We start from the raw sequence: 21,807 nt of genomic DNA, 5'->3' as shown, positions 1-21,807 counted from the left end.
TGTTCTCTTCAGGCGGATCACCACAATGCATCACGATTGCAAGGTAAAACGACTTGCATCAGAGTGAACAAGATGGGCGGAAGTGAGTGAGGCAATGGCATAAAAAAGTGAACTTAAACAGCCTATATCCAACCTGCTTCCGCTTGTGATGTTCAATGATCCTGAAGAGCTTGATTAGCTGGTCCAGGTGTGTTTGATTAGGGTTGGAGCAAAACTGCAGGACAGTGGATCCCCAGAACAGGGTTGAAGAACTCTGATTTAGTGTTCATTACTTTTTTGGCATGTTGACATGAAATATTCATGTTGGGTCATGGCACCATCTTGTGGTGTAATGTGTCCTGTGATTCACATTGAGGTCAGAAGCAAGAAATTTCAGTTGTCACATCTGAAACGCAGTAATAATCCAATCTAAAACTGACTTGACTTCTGAAAAAGCTCAGGTAATGACAACAGCATTACCATTAAATACAAATGGTATGCACAAAAAAAGAAACAATATTGTCAATTACCCAATTAAAAGCGTAACAGTCTCTACAAGAAAATAACAGGTAAAGAGGTACATGTTTGAACTCAAGTCTCTCTCCCTCTCTCTCTCTCTGACAAAAGAAACCTAAAAAAAAAAAGAGCATGCCATTTAAAGCCAGCAGCTTCACGGGTATTAAGAAAACAGCGCCTTTGTCAATGGTGGTTTAGTTAAAATTGCACAATATTATGTGTCTTTGGTCGCTAATCTTTGGTCAACCATAACGGACACCAAATCGCTTAAACTCTTGTTATACACGTTTCTTGTTCACAATCATGAAACCGAAAAGAGTGTTTGCTATGGTTATCTCAGTCAATTCCAAAATGTTGGGGTGGCTATCATCAAGTGTCTGGGATTAACAACCGTATTTGGTGTGACTTTTTCAAATAGTTTTGTACCTACAACAGCAGAGCATAACGACAGGTAACCGAAGTCAGTCCCCATTTAGGCATGCACAAGATTTTGTATTTACTTGAAACGATTCATATATGTGGTCAAAAACTCTTCAGTTCTGTTTTTCCCCCTTGTAGACTTTAGTCCCTCTCTTTCCCACCACACGATACCATTATACATAACCTGAGGTCAACGGGCCCAAGCGCACACCTCATGCTAAACCCATTTCAGTGTGATTGACAACTACTTGACTAATGTTTTGTCTCTCAATTTGGTTGTGACTCCTGTAAATTGGAGTTAATCCCTTTTGTAACAGAATGCGGTTCTCACTCTTTTATAACTGATCGGTGAATGAACGGAACCAGATTTAGCACTCAAAACAGGACTGACAACTGTATTCTGCTGTTGTGTGAACGTAGACTATACGTCTGTAGATCTCTGCCACTTTATTAAAGATAAAAAACTCTTATATTGTCTGCATGCATATCTGTATAATCACATAAAGATGTTCAAGGCATTAACAAGACAAACTATATAATACTAAATCACATCTTTCCTTTGAAAAACTACTGCAAAATACTCTTGAAGATTGTTTATTTTATCATGGAAGTGAAAATTGTTACTTCTGTTCATTGACTAGAACAATTTTGAAATAAACAGTTGTTCAAAGGCAGTGGAAATTTATGAGGGCGAAACAGTTATGAGGAAGCATGAGTTTTATGAGATAACTCTACAAATTTGTTTGGAAACGGCAATTATTCACAATGACAAACTACTTTTAAACGATACTTTGGTCCTAATCTAGGCAAAGTTTTCTCTAGTTAATGTTATCTCTAATCTAATTACCTGCTGAAGATAAATGAGGAAAATAATAAGAGAAATCCAGTGCATAAATAATGAACTATTTGTTTAGCTTTATCCTCTTAAAATGCATTCAAACAATAATGCAATCAGCTGCTTCTGTTCAGCGAGGTTCGTACTGAGACAGTGAGAGACAGACAGTTTCTGCATTTCATAGCCCTATTCCCACTTTTTTCAGAAAAAAAGACGAGGAAAAGAAAGAAAGAAAAAAAAAAGATAATTAGATCACCTGGACCAGAACTTTACACAACATCAGATCATTCCCATACACTTCCATAACCCAATATTATTGGAACTCCAATCTTGGGGTTTAAGTGGCCGTTTCAGGTATTGCAGATTGTATTGTAGAAGGAAATGATCCCAGTGAGCTGTAATGGGGAAAAAGGTTGCTACAAAGGTGCAAGGCATCGAAGTCAGCTTGAGGGTATAACTTCTGCTACGTAACATTTATTGCAAGAACTGACAAAGAATTTAAATAAATAATTGCAAAACAGTTTACTTATGTGTGACCCAAGTATAAATTTGAGTTCTGCTGAGCTAAAACTCCTGAGTCTGAACAAGAGCTTAACGCACTCAAACCGGTTAACTGAGATTATTGAATCAGGGCCTGCCTAAGACAAGACTTACACCTCTACAGCTTGACCTGCCCACTGATAAACCGCTAAAGAGAGGTATTGTTCAGCTGTCACAGCAAAGAGTGTTTGTGGTTTTCATAAAGGCGTAGTTGCAAAAAAAATAAAATGGCTTTTTCTAAGTACCCCGTTTTTTCCTTCTCTAGATGGAAAGTTGAAAGTAATTTCAATATTCCATTAACTGATTTTCAGATGGGTTCACAGAAAGAAAAGGATAGATGAACCACATACTGTTAAAAACATCACAATTTTAAGTGGTAGTTCAACTGAAACATCGAAAACACAAGTTCACATCCGCATCCACGGGCAGACTGTATTTTCATAGAGTTGCTCTGCTGTCCTTGCCAAAGCCAAGTTATGGACTGAAGGGGTGTTTGAGAATTAATTGTCAAAGTACCTTTCCTTTGTAAATCTGCCACATTGATAGACTAACGGTAAATCAGGATTTTCGGAAGGGGTAAAGAGAAGTGACGGTACATCCGTTTCAAAAAGTTTCCATTTCAAACAGTCTATGGTGCCATTAGCTGAAAGCCCTGAGCCGTCTCAAGCAAAATTACTCTTGAGGAAGACCAGCTTGTTCATCTCCTCCGCAGAGACCTGCTGCTTTTTCTTCATGGCTAAGGTCTGCTCGCAGATGCTCACACACTCCCCATGCACAGCTACAGCCGGTACAGCCAACAACCACAGCGCTAACCGCGACAGCCTGGGGTATCTGTCCATGACCGAACTCCAGTACTGCAGCAGGTCACCTGTGCCACTGAACAGTGGCTCGCCGAGGTACTGGAACAGCTCTTTTCGTACCTGTGGCTCTTCAGCATCACACGATGGCCTCTCTAATCCACAGTCCAGACGGCCACGCTTGGGTGCTAACAGCCCTTCGCTATCCCGCTCATCCACAGACGTACCTCCAGAACCACTGCTTCCCGCTTCCCTCATGTTAGCAGCCATGTCACACACCCTTGAGATAATATCCTCGTGCTGATACGCGGGGACTGGCCGGAGCTTCAGCTGCGGATCCAGGATCATTGCGACTTGATGGATACGTTCCACTTTGAAGTTCTCCTTCAGGGCTTCTAGGAAGTAGTGGCAAAGCTTACTGCCAGCACCCACTTCACCGGCTTTAGAGGTGAAAAGTTTTTCAAGACGGAGGTAGACGGGAAGGACGTGCTGGATCGTTGGGGAGCGTTCCACACTCAGCTCCTGCGCTGCCTGTCTTAGCGGTGCAAGCAAACATGCAAGCGTGCCAAGAAGGTGCTTATTCAGGCCTTGCAATAGTGGCACTGTGCTCTTCGAACGGCCGTACGCTTCGCAAGTGGCCTCGAAGTTCTCGTGAACCTTGAGCAAAGCCTCCGCGGCTGAATCCCAACAGGGCGGAGCAGTAGACTCTTCCCCAGCTTTCCCTTCATTACTGAAGCTGGTCGTAGCAGCGATGTCGCGACATGTAGCCAAAAGCTCACCTAGTTCATGGAGCCCTCGTGCTTGCAGGCTGCGACGACCGAGAACAGCCTGAACCGTGGCAGTTAGAGAGCAACCTGCGCAGCGAAGGCCAACTCCGGTGCGACCGCAAAAGGCCAGAGAAGACAAGCGAGGCTCTGTCACGTAGACCGTGCGGATTTCTGACATGACAAACTCCGACAGAACATTCTGGACCCAGTGGTGTATCTGCTCAGGACTCTCCCTTAAAGATGCTTCCTTGAGTCCCAGCACATAGCGCCGCAGTCGCACACCCTCTACTTGATACGCTGTTAGCAAATAGCAGGAGTCTGGTCCTATAGTCTGAGAATGGCAGGTCACGGCAATGCCCAAGGAAGAGTTGGAACCCAGGGCGCAGGTGACTTTCACTTTGACCTGATTGTACATACGGGGGAGCTGTTTTAATGCCAGCGAGCTCATATCTCCCAGGGCTTCACGAATGGAGTATGCGCCGTTACGTGAACCCGTGTCCACCAGGGTCTGCGCAAGTTTTAGGAAGTCTTTGCTGCTGAGTACGCCAAGAAGGCCAAGGTCTACGCACATTACTCTCAGTAGACGTTCAGCCACTTGTTGTCTCTCCTTTTCTGGGAGTAATCTGTTCTCTGCAAAAGCAGAACAAGACAATTCAATTAGTTTGTTATCTCGACAAGTTAAGTGACCTTACAAATCATCCATACATAACAGCAACAGTTGCAATCCATCATATGAACACAAAAGTACAGAATAATATTCCTGGGGGACATACAAGAGTAACAGGATACCTAGGAAGGATATTTATGGCATTTTTGCATTTTAGAAATCTGTAGATAAATCTTGAAAAGTGTGTGTTGTGGATTAATCTGAGTCACCTCAGATTTTTAAATAAACATGTAGAAAATCAATAAGGACACCTACATTAAAGTTGCAGTAAGCAATTTCTGAGAAACACAGTTGATATTTGATACAAACCCAAACAGACACACCCCTCCCTTCATTGCTCCTCCCCCCAAATACACAAACACAATAATGCAAGATTGGATGTCTCTTTATAATAGCTGAAGCAAAGGAAACAATTAAGTATATAGTATATGTCATAGCAATGTTTCCATCCCCCTTTTTTATGTGCATTTGGAAGTATCGGATCTGAAACGAGTGATGGAAACAGCACATTTCGGATCCCTTTATTCACAAATAAGTTTTTATGCTCGCTTGAGGTGGTTTTTAACTTGTGCGAAAAAGAGTTCATGTGAATAATGGTAGATGGAAATGCATTTGCTGAGTAAATTCTGACGTAGCGAATATTAAACCGGGGGGGGGGGGGGGGGTCAATACACCACTATTACATGTGTATTGAACATAATATTTATATTTAACTATTCTAAATAAAAAACATTCCAAGCGAAAAACAATTAAAACACATTTAGACCTATAAGATTGTTAGTCCCTGCTCATTATGATAGTTTTACGTTACAAATTCTACATTCTGCCTTTATGTTGTTGTCTATTAAAATGTTAATCAGTAGCCAAATGTATTGTGGTGAGACAAATCGAGAGCACCAGGGAAATGTCATCACACGCACATACACATCAAAATAACATTCATCTAGTGACTACTTGACGCTCAAACGCTGTAAAGCTTTTCTAATACACTAACGCGGTTAATAAAGCTCTTGCCTGTTCATAACCCTTCTTTTCCAGTGATATTGATCTGACCTTTACTCTTTTGTAATGTCTCTCAACCATCTCTCTTTCTACAGTCTTCAAATCTCCCACTTGCTCACCCTCTCTCCTCCCCCATCACGAGTGGACACGCCCCCTATTGCTGATTGGCTCACTCTCTCCTCCCTGACCATGAGTGGACACACCCTCGTCTGCTGATTGGCTCACTCTCTCTCCTCCCCCTTCATACGTGGACACGCCCCCTACTGCTGATTGGCTACAAGTGTGTTTTGGTGCTTGATCCACTTTCCACAGCGTTTCTCAGAAATTGCTTACATCACCTTTAATTAACTTTGGAACAAACAAACTTTAACATCAAGACTTTTTACTGAAACATTTTCCTAAATGAAATGAGTGCGAATGGATTCTGGTAGTGGTGGTAAGAAATAACTCACGGAAAGTCGGTGGTACGTGGTTCCTCTGTTGTGCCGGCTGAGGAGATTTCCACATCTGCTCCGGTGTGGCCACAGGCGCTTGGGAAGGCTTCGGAGAATCATCTTTAACATGGTTCTCATTATCAGCTAAAAGGGGAATAAAAGGAATAAAGACAACACGTTATGTACTCATTCTTGGAAAAGGTATTCAATGAAAACCAACGAGAGAAATACACTGGGGTGAAAACAACTTACAAATCAGAAATTAGAATGATTAATGATCAAGGTCCACAGAGAATTGAGTTGATTTTGACAGAAAATCTGCATAATTGACCTGAGCATTATAAAATTAACCAACATTTTTCATAGATATATAGATTTTCAATAGATTTTTTCAAGACATTTTCTTTCTTTTCACTGCAGAAATTTCCATGACTTTTCCTGGCCTGGAAACACAGTTTTCACCTAGAAATGAAAATGTTGTCATCATTTACTCACCCTCATGTCGTTCCAAACTTATTCTTTTCTTTTCTTCTGTTGAACACAAAAGAAGATATTTTGAAAATTGTTTCAGCTGTTTTTGTCCATATTATAAGTCAATTTCTCCGAAATCAAAATAAAGGTAGTGTGAAATTGATCCACATAGTCTTCTGTAGTGACAATCACTTTTGTAACAGATTTTTAAACAAAAAATGAAAGCTTTTATTTACTCCCGAATCAAATCCTTGATCAATGCATGCATACAATCAAATATGGTGACAGAAAACCTTGTGTGCCATCATGTGATGTGAGGTTTGACGTTCGCTGAGATTTGAGTTTGCCATATTTGTCGTGTATGTGTGCGTTTGTGATGATCAGTGTTTTGATTTATAAATAAAGGCATTTGAAAGCTTGAACATTTTAGGGATCCACTGACTTTCACAATAACAAAAACAGCTGAAACATTCCTTAATATATGATAATATATCCTCTGTGTTCGGCTGAAGAAAACATCATAGAAGTTTGGTATGACACAACAGTGTGTAAATGATGAATTTAGTTTGGGTGAAATATCTTGTGATGACAGTGTTAAACAAAATGGCAATGTCGGGAGTGTGAGCTTGAACAAATGAATGATGAGAAATAAAATATGTGGAGTTGTGCAGATACATGCATGCCTTTGAATAAGTGATGAGTAAAGAGATAGTTTACAGATGTAAAAAGCACATGATGGAAACAAACTCAATATGCAGTGCACACACTATACAGTCTGCATAAATGTGCCCTTTGCATTGAACCGTTACCCAAGTGGTGATGCAAAGAAATAACGTAAACAAAACAAAGCGAGTCCATATTTGGATGAGCTCACGGCTGAAAATGTTTTCATTTTCTGGGCTCACTCACCAGCATGAGACTGCATGTGCTCCAGGAGGTTGTTGTAGAACTGGAACTGAATTCCACAGGCTCCACACGTGTAGGTTTCTGGAACGAAACGTCCAGTTTCTCTCAGAACACAGAAATGTTCTCATAACAGAGCCTCACATCAGAGCACTACATACAGCTAACAAATTTAGGTCAGCATCAGGCATTCAGGAAAAAAGGTTTTTACTTAAAGGTTAAGAAACCTGCAAGGTTTGCAAAGCCATGCAAATGGCATAAAAATGGGCATGAGTGAGGTCAGTCATGATTTACAAAAACAAAAAATGGACTATATGGAGCATGAAATGAGTGACATCAAGTGAAATGAAAAAGGTCAAACTGATTTCCACGATACATACTCTGAGGGCTGGGGAGGGAAGCATAGGTCCGGCTGTTTGGAGTATCTGGAAGACAAATAATTCATGTCATTTTTTTATGAGGAGTACACTTCCATGCAAAGTGCATCACTATGACTGGCTTCAATAATAAATACCATGGCCCAAAAATTATTAGGACAATTTACATTAAGCCTGCTGTATTATTTGATCAAATTTCTCAAGCTAAATGATCAACATGAAATTTCTAAGGAATCTAAATTATCAACATGATCAAACATGGTTATTCCAGTAATCTACTACATGTTCTGTTGTTTGATTGATAAATCATACCTTTTAGCGAGTTAAAGTTAAAGTGAAGTCTTATTCTAAAAACATCCAAATTCAGCTTGTGGTTCATGTCTTTTTGCTGTGAAATCTGCACTCATTTTTATAAAGTAAAACGTATTGTCAGTAATATTTCAATATTTCGTAACTTAGGTTTACTTGATTATCAATACATTACATATGTTTTTAGAAAATCACGTTCAATCGTGAGTCTCAAATATGATCATCAGGTTTTAGAGAAAGATTTATTTGTTCATCCCTCAATCTTTGTATTGCGTTGCATTATGTGTTTTGAAACTACAGAGCTTTGATCATAAAACAGCATTTAAATATCATCTAAGATTATTATTGGCTGATATAGAGTGACGAATGATATTTATATACGTGTATATTGTTATTAAGATCTCACTGATTTATATTACAAACATCTGAATATCAGCAACTGCACAAAATGGCACATTTTTGCTCTGTTTGAGAATAAATAAATTCAGGGTGTTGCATATTCTCACTATATCATGCAATACGTGTCATAAAAGCCTGATGCATTAAACATGCACTTTTTTTTTGTCTAAATTTTCAATAAACTCTTTCATTTGAAAACAGAGCAGGATATTAAGCGGGAGTGTACATTATTCTCTACTGTAGTTCACTCATGAGCTCTGTGATAAACTGGAGGCTTTTCCAGCTTTGATCAAACCCGTTTTCTCTGACACTCGTATTCGCACAGTTGTAGCTCATGTTTATATGATTTCATTTTCTAGTTTGCAGAGATGTAGCTCCAGTTGAAAATATTAGACAAGTCTGCCAAATGGTGTGCCGTCTTCTGATCTTCTAGTCTGATTTTAATGGCAAAGCAGTTTATTTTATGAATCTCTGCAATGCAATACAGCCGTGGCGAATGAATAGTGGAGCCGCACAAATTATATTGGACAGCGCAGCAAACCCACAACCGATACGCAAATGATATTACACACTTCACAAGTGAAAAAGGTTATAACAGGGGTCATATACTGTAGATATAGAAATAATTGAAATGTAGCATAGAAAACAGCCTGTTAAATTTTAAGTGTCTGAAAATTATTGGAAAATGTAATTTGACTGTTTTGAAGCAATCAACCTTGACAAACTCGAGAAAAGGAAAAAGTGTTGAATATTATGTGCCCTTTAAGAGACATTACAGTGAATACAAGGATCAAACATTTTCCAGTAAAAGCATCTACACACGCATGAAGCCGCAGAAGATACTCTTCATTTAAAGGGAAAACATTGTGATTGTGGAGGCCAGTCTGTAGAGATTATGACAGTAAAATATCACTCTGAACAAAGTGCAAACACTTTACGAGATTCAAATATCAAAGGTGAAAGATTTCAAAGATTTCAGTGTCACTTACCACTGGAGTTCTGGGAATTGTTGATGTCGGCACGACTGGACTGGCCCGACTGGTTAGACATTTTCCCTTCCAGTTTAAGGCCATAAGTTCCTTCTGCGGTGCACAAATCAAAGCAGCTTTAGTAATGCATATGAGTCAAAGCTGAGAAATAACTAATGATCATTTTGTCATCCTTAGAGCATCGCTCAAAATAAAACAGGCACTTTCCATGAATAGGGAACTAAAGCAATTTCTCTTTGATTAATGGGAATTTTAAGTTGATCAATAACTTTTTTTTTTGGCAAGCAAATTGTAAATCTCAAAAGATCTCATTATAATATACTAGATGTTTTACTAGTGCATGATTTATGGAGGGCTCCTACAAAACTGAAAAAAAAAAATTCTTTCCTTTCTGTTGCCTTTCACATTTCATGATAGTCGACGGATTTGCAACTCCGTGTTCTCGTGCTGCCATCAGATACTAATATACATTTTCCTACAGCTCTAGAGCGATCAAGTCACATGACAATTGCTCCTCAGTTCTGGACATCGACCTTTATTTGTTTCTCTGAGTACCAATGAACAAAGATGCAAATGCCATTGAGATTTGCACAGATTTAATGAAGAAAATTCAGAGGGGCCGAAATCATTGCCCAAAACAGTGATGTTTAGCGTTTACTAGGGGTGTAACAATACATCGTGTCACAATATATCGCAACACAAATAACGAGCGACAATATATATTGTATAAAGTCCACCCAAAATTGTAATTACTATGCGAGAAAAAAAAAAATCTACTTTTCAGAGTTTTAGTGTCATAAAACTACTTTATATAACGCTGAATATAATGTATAATAATAATGCAATGGGGGAATATTTGTGGGTCCTGAAAATGCCAAATGTCTGATGTTACCAGTAAAAAGTGGCCTATATTATTTTAAATATATCTACCGTAGTCAGTACAACAAGCTTTTTCGTCTAAAATAATTCTGTATTTTCAGCTTCAGAATGATGAATATTGTTATTCTGGTGTCTATATTGTCCTGTGCTTTGGGTTTCCAGCACCAAGTCCAAGCCTATTCATTTACACCCACAATGTAACACCAAATGTAGCATTTTAATCGACAGTACATTTTTTGTTATCCTTTTACCATATGTCTTGGCGTGACAACTCCAGTTTCATCCCGACACCAATTTCAATTTTCAATTTAAATCCCATTATCATACACTACATTAACGTCTATACACTATATATATATATATTACATGGCTTGGTTAAATTCTAATGTAGAATGCGGTCTGTTATTTCTTGATAACACACCGCTGCCAAGTATTCGCTATAACAACCCTTCGCTATACATTATCCCTTAATTACACCATGGTCTGGGTGAATTCTTAATTCTGATTGGCTGCAGGGTGTCCATTAAAAAGGGATGTAGGACACCTAAAGAAGTTCTAAAACCGTTAGATTTTGATTGTAAAACTAATTAAAATATAAACTAATGTTTTAAAAATGTGTTATTTGGCAAGTGAACATGGTATAAGCGGGTTAATGCCCTTCGAGGTGTCCATTGTCAGGTATTAATGGACTTCGGCGGGCATTAACCCTTACTTATAGTTTTCCTTATATTCTGTAGATTATTTAAACCATGAGTGAATCATCAGCCTAACTCTGTACGACTACAGAGAACAACCCCCGATTCTCGAAATTTGCTTCCAAATGCAGATAAATGCACAGCATCTGCAAAACTCATTTCACAAAAGGCTGACATATAAATGGATGTATAATATCTCATCAAATGATAAAGCTCTTAGGCTGGGTTGTTTACAAATTAATTGTTTTTTTGGAGCGATTCCCCCAAACACCCACGGCAAAACTCATTCTGCACGAATAACATAAATTACATATTTTGGCTTCAAAAGTGGAGTATCAGAAATCAAATGTAGGTCTGGGGTAAATATTAGGATATGCAGATGTTTTAACTGGAAATGGGAATGATAATTGAGAATTATTTTGTCAGTTTAGAAAAAAACGCTATTGTTTGACATCAGCACACAATTTCAAAAAAAAAAAAAAAAAGTAATTGCGACTTTTTATCTCACAATTCTGACTTTATAACTCGCAATTGCATGATATATAAAGTAAAGAAAGTTATAAAGTTGCAATTGCGAGAAATAAACTCGAAATTCTGTTTTTTTTTTCTCCGAATTGCATGTTACATCTCTCAATTCTGGCTTTATAACACGCAAGTGGGAGATATGAAGTCAGAATTACACTATATAAAGTCGCAATTGTGTGTTATAAAGTCAGAATTCACACAGAAAAAAAAATCACAATTATGTTTTATTCTGTGGCGGTCGGAAACAAGCTTCCATAGATTTTTGCATCTTAATCATGAGTCAAGAAATCGTGTCATTTAAACACACATCCAGTACCTATATTTATATTTAAGCTTATATAATTGTATAATGATTGCTGAACTTGGATTAAAATCAAAATGCTGCTAAAATGGTTTAAAATCATTCTGTTTACTTCAGACAAAAAAATGGTACCTTATTCATGGAAAGTGACAAACAACAAACTCATTACAACAAAACATTTGCGAGTGATCAGTGGAAAACTTATTAAATGCTGATGGGCGAAGTAAAAAGCATCACAGAAAAGTGATAAATTCACATATTTATACATTCCTGGCAACGACTATGCCAACAATAGAGAGTCTGAAATGTTGCATAAGATTAATCACCAAACATGTTTCATTGAGAATAAATCATCAATTATTGATAATAAAAAGAACATGTTTACCAATCCACATCTCGCATCTCCCTGCAAAAACCATGACTCTTTCAAATTTCGAAAACAAATTGAAATTTAATTCTGGCTACAGTCTCTCTGACCCATTTCTATATTTTCACCATACTTTAAATAGCTTTCAATGTCAAACTCCGCAGCATCTCCTCAATGCAGGACTGAGAGAAAAGCGAGAGGAGAGACGAAGGACGAGGATAATAGGAGAGAGTGCAGTAACTATTTGAGGTTCATTGCAGACAGATTGGGTATTTTTACAACGGGAATTGACCTATGGCTAAGCCACGCCGCCTCCACTCACTCAGACAGTCCACTTTCGGTGACGGGCGCTATGGCAGATCACAGTAGGAGACATTTCACAGGAGGCAATTGATGATTTTTGGAGACTGAAAGATTATACAACATCTCGAAGTCACCAAAAGGGCCTTAACTATGCATTGGAGGGTTATATAATTAATTTTATTGTTGAGAAGGTCGATGAAAAGCTTCAGCTCCAGGCAAAAATGTACAGGTCACAGTGTAAACGTGATAAACCGCAAAAAGAAAAAAAAAGTTCCCCAGTTGTTTTGGTAGAAAGTTGTCTAAAATGTTGTGCTTCAATAAGTAATTAACGGTTCATGATCAAATTAAATATGTACAGGTCTAAGTTGCATACGTTTCCAGGACAAGACTTTTTACCATCTTTACCGAGAGTAGCCTAACGTTACCTCTCCGCTAGTTTGGTGCTACAGTATTTACAGGAGTCATTCAGCACAACATTGCTAACATTTGTTATCTCGGTTATTTACAGATACGTTAATGAAGCTAAATGACATGATGTACAACACTAGAAGCTAACATTAACATTATCTAATGTTAGGCTAACGTTACGTTAGAGATGTTAAAGATAACGTTGTTGTTGACTTTCCTTAGAACAGATGTAGACATCCTTGTTTAGTTTATCCACGTTTTGTTGTGGTCTACCGCATAACTTAATCCAGAGCAGACACTGATCTCTGTTGAGATGTGGCTTGGGAAAGGGCCGTCGCCCAGCGACGTTGAGAGTTGCATGTACCCCATGCACACCGTTTGACCATTTTAAACTTAAAATGACAAGAAAAAACTAATGAAAACTGACTAACTGCAATGCATTTCAATGGACGTGGAAGCAGAGAATGGGCGTTTCTCAAAACCAAGAATGCAAAGAACGGACTTGTGTTCTTGGGGAGAACGCTCTTGCTAGTTGTTCTTGGAAGAATGAACTCACAAGGTGACGAGCACACAGAACGCTGCTGACAGTTTGAGACGATGTGTTGTTTGCGCAATAATCCCCCCGCACAGACGCCGTCTGCAGTGCCCAAACATAACGAGAATTATTGACGATAACAGCTTGGCTTTATCGCCCAAGCCTATCCTCAGCTCAAGGGATTACTCTACAACTGTAACTGTTACACTACAATTTAACGTTAATGTATATTCATAACAATAAAGCAACGCCTGTCTCCTTTCATTCTGCTTCTGTTGTTTGTGTACATCACTAGCCAACGGCGGGAAAAAAACGCTGGTAAAAGGCAATAGTCACTTGACTGTGGGGTAAACTGTCAGACTGGCCGGTTGGCTCGCTAGCTAACCTAACACCCGCAGGCGCTTATGGAGATCCTCACTTCCCAAAACGTTTGAGCACATTTTCGATTCGGCATAAATTTTCGTAAAAATGCCAATATTTGAAATCTACACAGTTGATTTCTCGCATCAAATGTTCTCAGAAGTGAATTTAGTGATGAAATAGCGTACGAAATTGTAGAAGAACGACTTTATGTATTGACCTGCCTCTGCTTCCTCGAAATCCGAAATGAATGCTTGGATATTTCTGCCGTCAAGTTCACACAAGTTACCAACCGATGCAACCTCGGTAAAATGGACGTAGCACGTAGGGCTGGGCGATATGGCAAAAAAAATTATCATCACGATAATTTGTTTTATATCAGTCGATAATTATCACAATAAATGTCAAATCTTTATTTCTTTCAAGTTTAAAGACAGATTTTTGCTCCCAAGTGAAAGTTGTAGAAAGCAGAGCGTTAATTGTGTTTTTAAACTACTCAATATTGTCAGAACATATCATGACAAACACTTACCAAACAGGGGAACATTCAAAATCTGAGTGAACATTCAAACATGTCGTCATTTTTCCTTAACAAAATAAATATATTTATTGGAAAAGTAATTTCTTAGTTTCTGCATGTGCTAATGAGGGATATTGTTGAAAGTCTTGAAACAGGTTTGTGTGTTGCCTGACTTTGATGGCACGTATCTTCAGCACAGTTTGCAGTGCAGGCTGCAATATTAATATTACATGTTTTGTCTCGAAACGCATATTTGACAGTAGTATTAGTATTAGAGTTAGGATGCAGATTTACTATGTTACATTTATGTTCATTAACAAAAACAGTAACATCTGTTAAAAAAAAAAAAGTAACCACCTTATTTTTATTCGGTAAAATGTAATATTCTGACTGTTTGGGTTTTATTAAAATTAACCATTGGTCATCCAGTATATCATGCATTTAGATAATGATAACCACAGTCCACAGATAAAACCAGGCATAGCCTACAGCACCTCACTATCACGGCAACATGTTACTTTATGGTTTCTATGGTATTTATGAAAACAGTAGCCTAAATAATACATTATTAAATACTGTAATTATATTCCATTAGTCCTTTAATACATTGTCTACATTAATAATATATTACAATATGTATATCCCACATTTCATGGTGCAGTTAAGGCTAACGTTACAGGAAATCCGTGGTAAATTATGGGAATTTGTAGACGGAAAAGCGTCTGACTGTATCGTTACGCACAGTGTTTCTCCTGTTCGTCAGCGCCGTTTCATCTGCCTTTAAACTGGTTTAAATCACTGAGACATTTGTGTTGTTCGCTGAATTCAAGCGCTTCTCACTGGATCTCGTGACTGAGACCGATCAGAGTAAATGCGTCTGCTCTAGTGAACTCGCGCTGCCGTTTGGACTTTGAGCCGAGCGGATAAACGGTCAGTGTGGCGCGCGGTTCAAATGAGTTTCGTTCCGCTTTTGGCGCAAAAATATTATCGAACATTTCTCAAACTCTTAATATCGTTTTAGTGAGAAAAATTATCGTTATCGTTTTATCGCCCAGCCCTACGTTTGAGCACATTTTCGATTCGGCATAAATTTTCGTAACAATGGCAATATTTGAAATCTACACAGTTGATTTCTCGCATCAAATGTTCTCAGAAGTGAATTTAGTGATGAAATAGCGTACGAAATTGTAGAAGAACGACTTTATGTATTGACCTGCCTCTTCTTTCTTCGAAATCCGAAATGAATGCTGGGATATTTCTGCCGTCAAGTTCACACAAGTTACCAACCGATGCAACCTCGGTAAAATGGACGTGTCAAGAACACTTCCGGAATTTTTAACCGTTCTTGCCAAAATGCAAACTTGTGTATAGGGACAGTACTTGGGCAACAAAAGATGACGTTTCACAAGAACACAAGTACAGACAAGAACACAGATTGAGAAAGGCCCAATGTCCGATTGTATTGGGTTAGCTATGCGCACTGTGATTGGCTCATCGCGTTTGGGGGCGTGGCTTAGCCATAGGTCAATTATGATCTTGGTAATTACATTTCCTAGTATTTTCGTGCACAAGCTTCCACAATCTCCATATATAATGATTAGAGAGCTATATATAATTTAGTGTGTGGAGTGTCTAAGTCTACACAGCTTTATTTCATCCACTCGCAGATAAAACCCACAAAGCACTGAAGTGAAGAGAGGACTTACTCATCGGAGCGTGAAGAGCCACGTGCTCCTGATAGGGGTTGAAGTATTTGTACTGTTTCCCACAATACTCACACGTGTAACTTCCGGTTTCTTCAGGACACAAAATACAGTAGTTAGTCAACATGTAGCGATTAGCCACAGACGCTCTACCACAAACTTTCCACTTAAACCATGATAATCTGTCATCATTTACTCACCCTCATGTCAATCCATACATGTATGACTTACTTTCTGAAGAAGAATGTTTCAACTGTGTTTGTCCATACTATGAAAGTCAATAGGGTGCAAATCTACATTGGAACCCATTGGAGAAAAAACAAAATCGTATTCAAATAACAAATAGAACCGTATTCAGCTTTGCAATGACATGAGGGTGAGAATATAATGACAGAAATATTATTATTTTTTGGTGCACTAGTCCTTTAAGCCAGTGGTTCTCAACCAGGCGGACCTCAACAAATCCTTAAAAACAAAGCTCAAAAACAAGCATTAAAATGAGCTAAAACCAGTTTATTTGAAGAACCAGTTGTCTTGGAAAACGGTAGCCTGATTATGTTGGTTTGACAAAGCCAACATACTGATCTACTATTTAAGCTTCTTCTGAGCCTAAATTTATACAGCATCTTATTATTATCAACGACATGCTCGCAACATGCTAATTGATGTTAAAAACATGTTAATTCATGTTAGAAACATACTAATTCATGTTAAAAACATGTTAATTCATGTTAGAAACATACTAATTCATGTTAGAAACATGCTAATTCATGTTAGAAACATCCTAATTCATGCCAACAATGTGCTAAATAATGCTAGCAATGTGCTAAATCATGTTAATAACATGATATATCATGTTAGGAATGTGCTAAATCATGCTATAAATATGTTAAAACATGCTAGCAATGTGCTAAATCATACTATCAATATGTTAAAACATGCTAGCAATGTGCTAAATCATGCCAACAATGTGCTAAATAATGCTAGTAATGTGCTAAATAATGCTAACAACACGATAATTCATGCTAGCAATGTGCTAAATCATGGTTTCAATCAGTTAAAATATGCTAGCAATGTGCTAAATCATGTAAACAATGTGCTAGCAAAGTGCTATTTTTTTTTATTTTTTTTACTTTCTCTGATTAAAACCCTCAAACTGTTCAAAGTTATTTTAAACTTTCAGACCTGGCTTTGTCAAGCCAACATCAAAGTTTGTTATCAAACTTTACTCATCTAATTAGAAGAGTGTGATTTCTAGTAGACATGGAAAAGACACGCAATTAATAAAATCTTAAAACTTCATGGGCATTTTTATATTGAATATACAGTTTTGTATTTACGCCAATCTCTAAAATATTTTATAGAGTATAGAAATTGTGAGTACAACATATTTTTTTAAAAATCCTTATTTATAATCGCATCCGACTAGAAAAGTCATGTAAATTCATTGATTAAAAAGAGTGTGAATCTTGAGAAGCATTCAGCACTTAATTTAATTTACAGAAAGTAGCCGTGTCGGGCCTTCAGATATTGTTGTGGACGATGTGGGGCCTTGGAGTCAAATAGGTTGAGAGCCACTGCTTTAAGCTGCAATTTCACAACCATAATCCTACATTCATTTTCTTGATTGCAGCTTATTTTATCACTTCAGAAGCAAATCAATCTCATAAATCACAATTATAAAGTCTGGGTTTTAAGTATATCCCGGTTCTCTGAATATAGGAACTGATGCGGTGGAAACTCCGCCCAGGAGTGATGACTTCTGTCAACCTGAATAGAACCACAGCAATTTAATGATTGTACTTAAGCTCCGCCCATATGATCAAGCTCCGCCCATATGTGCATATACAGGTGAAACTCGAAAAAATTTAATATCGTGCAAAAGTTCATTTATTTCAGTAATTCACCTTAAAAGGTGAAACTAATATATTATATAGACTCTACATTAGTGAGATATTTCAAGCCTTTATTTGTTATAATTTTGATGATTTTGGCTTACAGCTTATGAAAACCTTTTCACAATATTCTAATTGAGTTTGGGGGTTTTCATAAACTGTAAGCCATAATCATCAAAATTATAACAAATCAAGGCTTGAAATATCTCACTAATGTAATGAGTCTAAATAATATATTAGTTTCATCTTTTAAGTTGAATTACTGAAATAAATGAACTTTTGCACGATATTCAATTTTTCAAGTTTCACCTGTAACAGGGATCAGTGTCATTTTCATCAGATTCTCAGATGAAGGAGCTACTCGAATAATTCTGCAGCAAATCATTACTTCTTTCAGGGGAACTGGGGTTAAATTCATAAACCAGACATATCAGTCACTTCAACGCAGCATCATATCCATTAAAGTCCCCATGAAATCATAATAGGCAATTCTTATTTTTATGGAATATTGCATTATATAATTTATTATAAATGATTTATCCGTGCACATCATTGTTTTGTTCATGTGCCTCGTAATCTTGAATCAGAATAACTTCCCCTCCATCTTGCAGCATCTCTTATTTTCTCTGATGAAGAGGGCGGGGCAACCTGTCACTCACATGAGATCCACCAATAGCAAACCACAACCATTCATTCAATCAATTCCTGATGGACAAAAATCAAGCCCCGCCCACATTTGTTCTTGTTCCAGAAGCAGTTTCTCTCAGAATCCTGATGTTTCCATGGTCATGATGTAACATTTGGCTACTAACTAATAATTTAACTTTCATATGTCACTCGTGTACTAATACCCACATAAAAAAAACAGCAACATTGATATGTCCAAAAAGGTGTTTTGACCGCGGTGGAGTGGTTGTCATGCAGATGGCCCATTGGTTATATGGACACTGGGGCTTAAACGGTATATGAAAAATAATTTGCATGATTCTACACTGTAAAAAAAAAACATCAAACAAACTGCAATTAAAAGGTTTATCATTTCAATGAACTCAAAATTAAGGCAACCAGGGTAACCAAGTTAAACCAACAATAATTTGTTACAGTGTATAAATTGAAACAGCAATATTTCCATAAGCTGAGCAAACTTTGAAGCTGCATCATGTTTTCTCAACTTTTCTGATTTTTGCAGTGTATTTGGTCACCCGAAGTCATCACTCCTGGGTTGATATCATATCATATCATATCATATATGGTTCATATCAGCTACTGACGCGGCATCAAAATGGCCGACATGTAAGGGAACCATGAGTCACACAGATTTTCAGCACTCTTACTTGGTCCCATTTTCTGGTATGATTCAGCCTCCTCTTTTAGGTCTTCTACAGGTATCACATGGTCATATGGATCTGAACGACACAGCAAAAAGAGGATGAAAAATTAGTGTAGATAAGCCTTTTCACCTTAAAAAGCACGTGTTTTTAAGATCTCTAAGGATGACATGAAATACTGCTTCACCCAATGAGGTTCTTATCAATAATTTCACACCATATGTGTTACCAATGTTAAAAACTATTATTTGGACATCACAAAGAGTGAAACTGTGTTTACAGAGAACAAGAGCAGAGGAAGATGAGACACTTTAATGCATCAATAGTACTGTATCTCAAACACCATCTTAGAAAATTGTGACCCGTGCTGGCAAATGAGCAATTTTCACAAATGACTTCTAGTTATTCTCCATTTAAAAAAACTTCAAAATTATGTATATTTGTTGGAATCCGACAAAAAAATGAATGAGCTGTTTGAAATCGATAGAGTCGGCAAAGTCAATTTTGAGAAAAATCTAGTTAAAAGTTTTCTGAAGGTACCAAAACAAAAATCACCTAGCAAACATACCTTAAAATCACTGGTAATAACACCAAAATGAAAATAATTATGTGAATAATATTTAACATTGTTATCCAAGCAGTCAGATTGAGAAGCGTGTCACTGGTTAAGGGCTACCCGTGTAGAACAATTATGCAACAAAATATCAATAAATAACAAATTGCCCATCTCATTTTAACAAGTTTATAAAAATATAAAAATAAAAGACTAAAATCTGAAATAATTTTCATGATTTTTCCAGCATGGATGTGTGGCCAGATTAATAATAATAATTTTTAATACACTCATGACAGTTTCATATTGTGTCCATGCACAACCATTGTTCAAGATATGCAACATTAATGTCCACAATCATCTTGGTTTGGTGGAGGCACATTTTCACTGAAGTAGTCATTAATAAGTTGTCAATTTCTCCGACAAGATTTGCAGACCGACTGAGCGCTCTCACTACCATATCCATTACAAAACAGACATAAATCGATGAAATATTGAATTAAAAGCTTGAAAATTTTAAACTTTGTGTTTTCAGAGTAGGGCTGCACGATTAATCGAAATGAAACCGCACGCGATTTGGCAAAGGCTGCGATTATTTTATGCGTAGCTTTTCAGTGCAGTGCGGCTGCCCGGTAGTAAACACTGCTCCATCTGAACACCAGAGGGCGCTCTCACGCAGACACGATAAATACGCCCCGCTGCAGAACTACAATAACGTGCATCGTTCCAGGAAATCCCTATCGCTGTAGCTGAATAAACAGAAGATTGAAATGCTTTGATTGATTAAACATGACTAATAAACACACGCCTGCCTTATTAAGAAGCCACATCATCTCACAAATTATGCTCATCTGTCGTTATGAAGTGAGTTTGGAGTAAATGCATGTTATTAAATGTTGTCTTTTGTTGGACAAGAGGTTCATAAATGCTTCTTATGTTTGGAAAGGTGTTTGACGCGTGTTGCTTTTTCAAATGCACGTTATAAGAGACTCAAACTCAAACGTTTACAGAGCCGTTAGCCAATGACAAGCTGTGCATAAAAGATAAATCGCAACCTTTGCGATTTCACAATCGTGATAAGCCATCTCGATTTAAGTGAGATTACATTGAAATAGGGCTGCGCGATTAATCGCATTAATTTACGAGGATGGACGCTTTCAAGATATCACAAGGTCACGTGATTTTGCCAAGTGCAATATATATTATTGATCCTGGAACAACATTCCTGCCCATAAATTTAGTCCTAACCCTATCACTAACCCTACACATAAGTTATCCCTAAAACCAGAGGGAAATGATAGTTGAATGAATAACACTGATGTAGAAGCACCAAACCCTGATTGTAAGCCTACACTTGACATAAACTGCAAACTTATCCCTCAAATCTGATTGGTTGATTGGAATGTTGTTCCAAGATCAACAAAGATGTTGATCCAGAATAATGTTTCACTTGTTGAAATCCGGTTCACCGATTTGACAATGCACCACCAGCACCGGCTGGTTTTGTTTACATCAGCTTGGGTTTGAAAGTCAAATTTCACTGGTTCAGACTCATGCCATCGAGAATTCACTGAGAACAAAACTGGAATTACACCGATACCAAACTTGTGCACAGCTGTCGAGAAGTGAGCAGAGAAAAATTTTTTTCATGGATTATTAAAACAAAGGAAAGGTACTCCCCTCAGAAAACGTGCAAATAAAGATCATTTTAGATGTTTAATTGCCATTTGGAGCATTGGGATCGCTAGACGAGGGCTTAATGAACTCATCTTTGTGAAATCCTCAAATCCGACCAAAATTGACATATTTCACTTGTTTTGCCTGTAGCTCGGCATTATCCCGTGTGCATTCCCACTCATTTTGCCAGCATGGGTCACAATTCATCTTTCATGAAAATGTCAGCGGTTTTATTGCCACTGGAGTTACAGCCCTCGCTTCATTAGTGAAAGAAAATAATAAAAGACAGAGAATTTATGATCAGCAATTAATGTCAAGATGTTTATACATATTTACCATCAGCTTTTAGGGGG

At 37.7% G+C, this 21,807-nt stretch overlaps 1 protein-coding gene across 6 annotated transcripts in view; it reads right to left on the bottom strand.

The window, feature by feature from the left end:
- Positions 1–278: 278 nt before the first annotated feature.
- The window catches only part of znf618 (zinc finger protein 618), a 41,069-nt gene continuing 19,540 nt past the window's right edge, over positions 279–21,807 (bottom strand). For 4 of the 6 annotated variants that reach the window (XM_079606424.1, XM_079606423.1, XM_079606425.1 and 1 more), the window contains exons 7-14: positions 19,231–19,302; positions 16,005–16,094; positions 9,406–9,498; positions 7,712–7,756; positions 7,338–7,415; positions 6,453–6,488; positions 5,976–6,101; positions 1,501–4,484 (exon numbers count right to left, since the gene is read on the bottom strand). In XM_079606424.1, coding sequence (XP_079462550.1) covers positions 2,953–4,484; positions 5,976–6,101; positions 6,453–6,488; positions 7,338–7,415; positions 7,712–7,756; positions 9,406–9,498; positions 16,005–16,094; positions 19,231–19,302 — 2,072 coding nt within the window. In that variant the 3' untranslated portion in view covers positions 1,501–2,952. Of the gene's footprint in view, positions 4,485–5,975; positions 6,102–6,452; positions 6,489–7,337; positions 7,416–7,711; positions 7,757–9,405; positions 9,499–16,004; positions 16,095–19,230; positions 19,303–21,807 lie in introns of all 6 variants that reach the window. The other 2 variants (XM_079606428.1, XM_079606427.1) reach the window with 1 other exon arrangement.

This window comes from Phoxinus phoxinus (assembly GCF_949152265.1).
Source record: "Phoxinus phoxinus genome assembly, chromosome: 3".
In the NCBI taxonomy this organism is placed as follows: Eukaryota; Metazoa; Chordata; class Actinopteri; order Cypriniformes; family Leuciscidae; genus Phoxinus; species Phoxinus phoxinus.
The sequence above is the reverse complement of the archived record's forward strand: the minus strand, read 5'-3'. Positions and strand labels throughout refer to the sequence as shown.